The 9,827-nt window shown below is 39.2% G+C and overlaps 1 protein-coding gene across 2 annotated transcripts in view; it reads right to left on the minus strand.

Moving 5' to 3' along the window:
• LOC131106848 (rab GTPase-activating protein 1) overlaps nucleotides 1–7,974 on the minus strand; it is a 74,464-nt gene extending 66,490 nt beyond the window's left edge. The window contains exons 1-3 of one of the 2 annotated variants that reach the window (XM_058056308.1): nucleotides 7,829–7,974; nucleotides 4,079–4,319; nucleotides 698–727 (exon numbers count right to left, since the gene is read on the minus strand). In XM_058056308.1, coding sequence (XP_057912291.1) covers nucleotides 698–727; nucleotides 4,079–4,231 — 183 coding nt within the window. In that variant the 5' untranslated portion in view covers nucleotides 4,232–4,319; nucleotides 7,829–7,974. The remainder of the gene's footprint in view (nucleotides 1–697; nucleotides 728–4,078; nucleotides 4,320–7,828) is intronic. The other variant, XM_058056309.1, reaches the window with a different exon arrangement.
• Nucleotides 7,975–9,827: the final 1,853 nt, after the last annotated feature.

Genomic DNA, 9,827 nt, shown 5'->3' on the forward strand with positions numbered 1-9,827 from the left:
GACAGACTTTAAAAATAATATTAATCAAGAAACTAACAAAAACAAGAAAAAATAGTAGTCAACTTACAAGAATAAAGTAGAAATATTAAAATCATAATATAAATAATAGTTGGAGTGCAAAAACATCCTTTTACATGAATTTCTGTAATAACTATGAAAATATTAGTAACAAAAAATTTTTTTAAGGTTGTGAAAAAGTTGTGATATTACAAATATTACAAAAATGAAGTGAAAAAACTAAGGGAATAAAGCTGACTTATTTAATTCTTATGAAATATAAAGAACTTATCATCCATAGCCACATACAACTACAAAATTGTAAACAGCCAAATGACGCCATATCCTGTCATTTTAGGTTTGGACACCCCTGTTTCAAGGTTTCTTGGACTTTTTAGCATGGCAAAAACACATAGCAAAAAAACAAATGGCAGTGGGAGGTAGTGGGGGGGGGCTTAAGGCTTGTTTCTCCTTGGATCTCAGGTAGACACTCGCCCGGCGGGGACGTCTCCTACTTTCCTTGCGATGCTAATAAAGCGATGCGCTTCCACGAGCCAGCAAGTAAAGCAGGCGGCACAAACACGACAGAGTCACTACGGGATCACATGACAGAGCCGGAGCGAGAGAGACACACGAGCAGCAAAGAAAGCGATACAGGAAGAAGGAAGAGGACGTAGAGGAGGAAGAAGGAGACACTGACCTTAAAGCTGACCCCTTCCTCTGAAATCACCTGCGTTAAAGACAACAAGTTTAGACTCCTCTCGGACTTGATGGCTGACTAAGTGTGCAACAACCAGACTGTGATGTCGGGATGGACGAGTGAATGAGGTGATTTGACCGTTTCCGGCCCCTCTTAACTTGCATTATCGCTCAGGAACATTGAGCGTGGAGATGAATGGGCCAAAAGCTGATCTTCTTCAAGCCTTAGTCTTCAAGACGGAGGGCTCTTTCTAGTATCTCATCCCACCCATGGTGCTGAAAAGTACCCAAAATATGTATGATGCGGTACACTACACTACTGCTAACTACACGTGTGGTCTTGTGGCGCCATCTGCTGGCTGCCATACAGCAGGCGTCTTCCACATGACAGGATGCAACTTGGATATGTTGGGAAGCACACATGTAGATATGCTAACAACAATACATCAAGAACAAAGTGCAAGGTGTCATGTAGGTGGAAAAGCATATTATTCAGAGCAACTTGACTCCTATCCCATTTTTGCTGCTCGTAAAGTGATATTTTTAGAGTCCACAAACGGCCCCCGGGCAGAGCTACGGCAAATAGATGGAGACAGCTACTTCGGGAAATGAAATCATAGCAAATGTAATGAAAGACAAGAAATGCCTCCGCACTGGGGGAGGGGGGGTAACCGGAAGCTTCCACTGAGAGGCTGAGGATGGCGTCTTCCCTGGCGCCCTTGTGACACAGCGTTATCGTGACCATTTCAAGCATGTGCAGCCATGCCGGCACGGAAAGCATCAGCCCACTACCAACCTTCTTACTGATAGGACTCCTTGGATAGGACTCCTTGGATAGGTCTCCTTGGATAGGTCTCCTTGGTTAGGTCTCCTTGGATCGGTCTCCTTGGATCGGTCTCCTTGGATCGGTCTCCTTGGACCGGTCTCCTTGGACCGGTCTCCCTGGATCGGTCTCCCGGATCGGTCTCCCGGATCGGTCTCCTTGGATAGGTCTCCTTGGATAGGTCTCCTTGGATAGGTCTCCTTCGATAGGTCTCCTTCGATAGGTCTCCTTGGATAGGTCTCCTTGGATAGGTCTCCTTGGATAGGTCTCCTTGGATAGGTCTCCTAGATAGGTCTCCTAGATAGGTCTCCTAGATAGGTCTCCTTCGATAGGTCTCCTTCGATAGGTCTCCTTCGATAGGTCTCCTAGATAGGTCTCCTTCGATAGGTCTCCTTCGATAGGTCTCCTTGGATAGGTCTCCTTGGATAGGTCTCCTTGGATAGGTCTCCTAGATAGGTCTCCTAGATAGGTCTCCTAGATAGGTCTCCTAGATAGGTCTCCTTCGATAGGTCTCCTTGGATAGGTTAGCAGCAGAGTTACTGTTAGCAAAATAGCGTTTAGCAGCAATCAGCAGAGGACTTGTACACCGGCTTGTACACCGTGTACACCGTCCTAGATGCTCCTTGTAGTGCCTATATGTCGCCATAGCCATTAATGTTTACTGCAGGGGTGTCCAATGTGCGGCCGTGGAGCCATTCATGGCCCACGGCTGTTTTTCATTTGGACCGCAGCATGTTTAAAAAATATTATAATGTAAAAAAACAAAAATCAGCAGTCGTTTAGAATATAACAAGAATATAACCAAAATATTGTTAACAAAAGGTTGTCATACAAAGGGGAAAAAGTTTTTCGAGAATAAAGTTGTATTATTATTTCAAAAAATAAAGTTGAAATAATAAAGAAAATGTGAATTTTTTAAAGTTTTTGTAATATTATAAAAACAAAACAAAAATATGAATTAAGTTGTGATTTTTTGAAAATTAGATTGTGGAAAAGTTCTATAATGTTACCACAACAAAGCCAAAAAATAAAGAAAGAACATTTACTACAAGAAGGAATTTGAAATGGAAAAACAAATTAAAAATAAAAATATTACGGCAAAAAAGATGCAATTTTATGAGAATAATAAATAATAATATTATGAGAAAAAAATCTATGACATTTTAGCAGGACAAAATTTAAATATTCAAAAATATACAGTATATACATTTTTAAAGCTGTACTATTATGAGAAACAAAGAAAACAGTTGTAACCGATATATTGTTAACAAAAAGTTGTAATTTTATGAGAATGAGGTTGTATTAGTATTTGAAAAAACAAAGTTCAAATAGTAAAGAAAATATGTGATTTTTTTTAAAGTTGTAATATTATAAAAAAAAACAAACAAAACAATGAATTAAGTTGTAATTTTTGGAAAAGGAAGTTGGGGAAAAATTTTGTGGGAATAAAGTCATTAAATTACGAGAAGAAAAAGACCTGGGTTGAATCTCCACTTGGCATCTCTGTGTGGAGTTTCCATGTTCTCCCCGTGCATGCGTGGGTTTTCTCCGGGTACTCCGGTTTCCTCCCACATTCCAAAAACATGCTAGGTTCATTGGTGACTCCAAATAGTCCATAGGTATGAATGTGAGTGTGCATGGTTGTTTGTCTATATGTGCCCTGTGATTGGCTGGCCACCAGTCCAGGGTGGTATCTGTAAGTGACACCAGGTCAAGTGTTCTTTTGGACCCTTAATGCTTCATCTGAGCCGTTCCTTTCCCAGGATGGGATGATTATACAACATACGCCTAGCCAACATGAGGTGTCCATACGTTCACCTCCATCTTTTAATGACTGTAGCTGAAGGTTCCAGATGGAGACTACAACTGACCACGGCTGGCAGTTTCTCTTTGGTGACATCACATAGTTCAGAGATGAATATGACACAATGCCAAAACCAGCAACCTCAACCGTAGCACATTACTAATCTGTGACACGCTTGTTTGCACATGTTCTGGACTCCTGTTTCCATGACAGCAAACTAGCTGAGATTGAATCAGTTCATCAATGATGGGATGTCCTTACAAGGAATGGACAAGGCAGGTGAGAAATAAGCGTTAAGAGTGTGTAAGTAAGTAAGTACAGTGGTTAGTTTGATGGTTAGCATGCTAAGAAGGGGTGAGTCGTGACAATCAATCATCATCTAAACCAGTGGTGGGCAAACTACGGCCCGGGGGCCACATGCGGCCCGCCAAGTGTTTGAATACGGCCCAAAGTATGTCATTGAAACTTAATATACAACCTGGCATTATGGTACAACCTTGGTACACCATGGTACAAGTACATATAGCTGATTGCACTACATTTTTACAGATACAATAATTCCAGGTGGACTGTTACGTGTAGAATATATAGTATTATGCCCCCCCCCCCCCGTCAATTTTGTTAAATCAATGCGGCCCGCGAGTCAAAAAGTTTGCCCACCCCTGATCTAAACCACAGTGAAGATGGAGGACGCTTTGATGCTGTCACTTCCACACTTCCCTCCTTCCACGGTGCGTCCATACCCGAGTCCTTACCTTCAACCCCGTCTTTTCGTCGTCGCTGCCATTATTGGTGGACGAGGGCGTCTCGTCGCCCAGCCGCGACACCAGGACAAAGTCCTCGCTGTTGAGAGTGCACACCGAGTCCGAGGACACGCTAATCTTCCCCGCCGAGCCCTTGTCATCCATGGCTGTCGCTCTTCCGCTCGGCCGTGTCGCTCATGAATGGAAGACGCCAGCGAGGGCGAGGAAGGAGAAGCCAGGAAGCGGAAACCACCTGGGGAAAGGACATTAACCATGACCATCGTACAGAAAGGAATTGAATTGAAATGTGCTTTTTGTCCACAATGACTAGCTACAATTGGCCCCGCCTCTCGCCCGAAGACAGCTGGAATAGGCTCCAGCACTCCCACGACCCTCGTGAGGAGGACCCTCATGGTGGTGGTCTATCTCAAACTTTGCTGACATGTAGGCTGGCTTGATTGGGTAAGGGTAGCGATCTAATTGATCTTATTTATCGTGGATTGTGTCAAACAGGAAGGACATCAAATTTACTGAATGACAGCCATTTTTCAAACCCCGACCCTCTCAGTTGCGGCCATTTTTGATGATTAAGGCACACCAAATATAGTGTTCTAGTGCTATATAGCAGTCCCAAAGCAAGCTCTACCACAAATGTACCAGGAAGTCACGGACAGTCGCTAAGCCCGATGCGGTTGACAGGTTGGTGCTCCTGGAACACGCTTGTGTCTTCTACAAATGGTAAAAAATAAAAATACATTGAAAGCACTGCTTCATATTTGGTTATATTATAGCTGAGGATTTGAGCATAGCTGAATATACAGTATAAAAAAATGATATGTGACTTCGTCTATATTAATTTCAATAACAGAATGGCTACTTTGTAGTCTACCACCATCATTCACTTATTCATTCATTTCTGAAGTATCGTGCTCCTGCATGGAATGACCATAACTGCAATATTGTGAGGGATGACTGTATAAAAAAGTATTTTTCCAAATACTACAATTATTTTTGCAAACAACTTCTCTTATAGTTTGACTCCATTCTTGTAAAATTACTGATTTTCTCATGTTTGCTGCTGTTTTCTTGTCAGTAGCGTGTGACATATAGCATTAATATACTGTATGGCCGCAGCAGAAGCCAAATATACAGCACATTAAAGCGTTCCAAACCAACCTGTGACATTGCAAAGCGGGTATTTGCGGCTGAAAGTGTGTGTTTTGAACAGTGCCCACCACTGAGCAACAGAACAGGCTGTTCTCGGCTGCCGGCTGAGCCTGCGTACGCCTCACAGGAGGAGAGGAAAACAGACCCAGCGAGCATTCAGGCTTGAAGCAGCGCCCATACTCGCCATTACCGTGATAGCTGTCAGTGTTACATACAGCAGTAGCAGCAAAGGAATGAGAAATAAGAGCGGAAAACTACAAGAGGGAGGGAACACAAAAGGACAGCCTTTGTTGTACAAATCAAGGAAGCACACACCCTAACACACACACACACTTTAAATCCCATCTTGTTTGTGCGGCGGCGCCGGATATCAGCAAGCTGCATACAGAAGCAATAAAACAAAAGCTAAAGATCACATGACTAGCACAAAGTACAGGCCAGCTGTGTCTACAACAGCAAAACCATGCATTTACAGCACTACGCTTACCAGTGCTACATTGTCACTGTTAAACATGGCACAATACCTTCACTACTTATTACTACTAGTACTACTACTGCATGAGGAAAGGCAGGACTACACCACAGCACGCTCAGCACTGCTGGTGCACACGTCATTTATTTGTGTATGGAAATACAGCATATCCAATAACCCAATAATAATACTATGATGTATATTGTACATGTGTTACAAGTGTGCTTTGAACAAAATAGTCATTTTAGGAGTAAGGTACAAATATATTACGAGAATTTAAAAAAAATACAAAATAAGTCATAATTTTACTGAATAAATTCAGATTTTTTTTTTTAGAAAATAATTCAATATTGGGAAAAATATTTTTATGAAAACAAAATTAGAATTTTCTGAGAGAATAGTTTTATACAGTGATTATTTTTTTTACAAAAATTTTACAAGAACTTTTCTACAAATTCTACAAAGTGAAGTAATAATATTACAGGAATAAACTTTTTTTAATTTTTTTAAGGAAGTAAATTAATACTAGAGTAAACATATTACAGCAATACAGTTGTCATTTTTGAGAATGAAGTAAAAATATTGTCTAAATAAATGTACGTTTATGAGAATAAAGTATTTTGAATTGCGAATATACTCGTAATATTACACAAAAAAAAGTTTACGAGAACATCGTTATAAGGTGGCACCAAAATGAACAATTTGATTAATTAAATTTTTATGCAAAAAATCAATTATGATAATTTTTTTGCAAAAATTAAGTCAGAATTTTCTGAGGGAATACTTTAACATGATGTCAAATATCTATATGTCTATATTTTTATAAGAATAAATTCAGAATTTTCTGAGAAAAAGTGATATACAGTGGTAGCGTGGTTAACCACCCCGATTTGCATTTTTTTCAGCTAACATTCACATTTTTTGCGCCAATTTTGTCTGGTTGGTATTTACCTGCTTTTTTACTATCCAAAATAGTGTCTGGTTTGTTTACGCCGCCATCTTGGATGGCGCGCTCAGGATGAAATAGATATAAAATAATAAAATGCGTCCTGTGTGAACATTTTGGGGTGTCTGGAACGGGTTAATTGGATTTACATTATTTTCTATGGGAAAATTTGCTTTGGTTAGAGTCTGTTTTGGTTAGAGTCAGACCTTCTGGAAAGGATAAATTACATCAACACAGGCACAAATTTCTGTCATACAGTTCTTTACAATACTTTTTACAATTACAATACTATTATGACAATCCAGTCACCATTGTGCGCAAAAGTTTTTTTTTTTTACAGTAATGTAAGAAGAAAAATACGTACGAAAAAAAACTAGAATTAAGTAAGCATTTTACATAAGAAAATATATTTTTTGTGATGGTAAAGTCAGGACATCACACAATATATCTAACGAAGAATATTGGATCAATTAAAAGACACTTGAATAACTAAAAACAATGTCCTTCGGTTGAAGGCAATGGGACTCCAATGCTGCATCACCGCATATCATAGCAATGCAATCGGTTCAATGAGAATAATTATCATGCTGGGTGCTGCAACATGATGGTGAATGGTACTATTAGTACTACTAGTAATATGACAAATACTGCCATAGCAGTTCAGTAAATAAACTGGAAAGCCATGTGTTTGTTTGTTATGACGTCACACCTTGTTAGCATACATCACACTGCTAGCACACACACATATATTCATTTGCTTTCTGCAAAATGCCAACCTTTTAGCTCCTAATGCACACTCGTAGAACCGTTAAATAAAACCACAGCCTCATTTATGACGCATTTAAAGATTGTTACTTTGCATTTAAAGATTGGGAACTTATAGCTAGCTTACGATCATTAGCTTGGCACCTACCCGTCCATTTAAAGAGTAGTTGACAACAAGCTGAACAGCCGGTAAAGCGCCACTATATCCATGCAGGATAAAAAGGTGTTACGTGACTAAATATAAAGTATATTCGCGTGTAGGAGGAGGAGGAAAGTCGGGATGCAGGCCACCACCATCACTACTGCTGACAAGCTAGCATGCCACCATGACAGTCCCCACCGACACAATGTTGTCTTTTTCCCGTCAGAGTCAACACGAAGCGGACGCTAATCACAACGCAAAGTATCTTACCAGTCTCCCCGCAACTTATATGCCGTCAAATGTCGGCTGGCATAACATTGTAGTGAGCCAGTTTGGTCGTAATGGCAACGAGCAGAGCAGCATCCACCCTGCAACGCTGTAAACACAAGCCCCACCAACACGCTGGTGGCGGTACTGCGCATGCGCATCCGGGCCCTCCAGCGCCTCTGCATCCAGGCTTTCTCAAAGACGCATGCGCAGGAGTACCTTCAACAAATCAGGTGTGCTTGAACTTTTGTCATCCAAAAGTATACATTAGTGTATATAAATGTACTTTGCTTATTCGGGTACGTATTTACACTATAATTATGTAATATACTGGATGTATTTTCTCAGTTTTTATGATTATTATTAAACATTAATCATTAAACATTAATACAATGCATTTGTAAAACAATCATTGAGCCTAATACATTTATCATTAAAGAATTTCATTTTAAAAAGTCATTATTATAATAAAATTATATATTTTTAAATATATACTATATAGAGCGTATTGGACCAGAAATACAATTCATATAACATATATAATAATTAATGTGTATTTATGTAGTTAATATGAACATTAATAAGACAGATATATACTATATTATAAATACAAACAAGCAGTAATTTTTTTTTGTTATAGTAATACTTTAAAAGTTAAATTGATATGTGTATTTACGTAGTTAATATGAACATTAATAAGACAGATATATACTATATTATTATTACAAACAAAAAGTAAATCAATTTTTGTTATAGTAATACTTTAAAAGTTAAATTTATGTGTATTTATGAAGTTAATATGAACATTAATAAGACAGATATATACTATTTTATAAATACAAACAGTAAATATTTTTTGTTATAGTAATACTTTAAAAAACAATAAAAATAAAAATAAAAAATGCTACTATTCCATTGAAATTAATCTGTATCTCAGTGTTTTCAAGTGTATATTTAATATGGCACCAAAACCCTTATTAGCCCCGTTTGCGCCAACTGTAGAGGATACAGCGCCCCCGTGTGTCTCACAGCGGTGGTGACAACCGAAAAGAAGCCCAAGAATGCAGTTTATTGTTGCTTTATTGTTGCATGCAAATTGTACATGAGTAGAAATGATCCGTTATCATCTCCTTATTTCCCAGTGGGACACAGAAGCACTTGGAACATGCATGTTGTGTTCCTCCTAAGGCTCCAGCATGCCCACGTGAGCAGAAGCGGTACAGAAAATGGATGGATGGATGGATGTTATTCCTACTCATTTGTCACATTTTTCATCACATACATTTGGCTCCATTTCTGTGATAGCGTAGTTAAGTAAAAGGCAAACCCTTCACGTGTGAGACATTTCCAAGGAAATACATGGAATACATAACAGTATTATTATTATGATTATTATTCGACATGGGGGTTACATTTCATCTCCTTTCTGAAACATCACAGCTGCCCCAGTAAATAAATCCATCCAAAGATGGCCGCCTAGACGGTGATACAGTGACAGATGCGTACCATCTCTTTAATAATAATAATAAAAGCCTCGATAAAAGTGTCTAATACAGACATGGGAAAACATTGAAGAATTGAAGAATAGTCAAGAGAAACAGCATCACAACATCATCGTTACAACGTCATCGCATTTCAATTCGCATGCCGCAAGAAAACCTCAGCACCTGACGTGGCCACACAGTGGGCATGTGCAGAACGCTCGCGTGTGTGTGTGTGTTGTATCACAACTACATTGATGCTCCTCTGCCGTCACAATATCATATGGCATGCAAGACAAAGCATGAACGATTGGGAAATAATGACACATCACAGCTTGATAGAATCTTGAACAGGAACCATGGCGACAGTATTTACACTTTCCATATTCATATTCATATCGCAGTAGCATATATGAAATGTAACACAACGCCGAGCAAAAGCAGCAATCCTTGCAAATACCGCCTTTTCTCAAATAGTTGCCTCCGCTCGAGTCGACGCCGCACCTCAAATAATCATCAAT

The sequence above is a fragment of the Doryrhamphus excisus genome, chromosome 19 (genome assembly GCF_030265055.1).
Source record: "Doryrhamphus excisus isolate RoL2022-K1 chromosome 19, RoL_Dexc_1.0, whole genome shotgun sequence".
Classification (NCBI taxonomy): Eukaryota; Metazoa; Chordata; class Actinopteri; order Syngnathiformes; family Syngnathidae; genus Doryrhamphus; species Doryrhamphus excisus.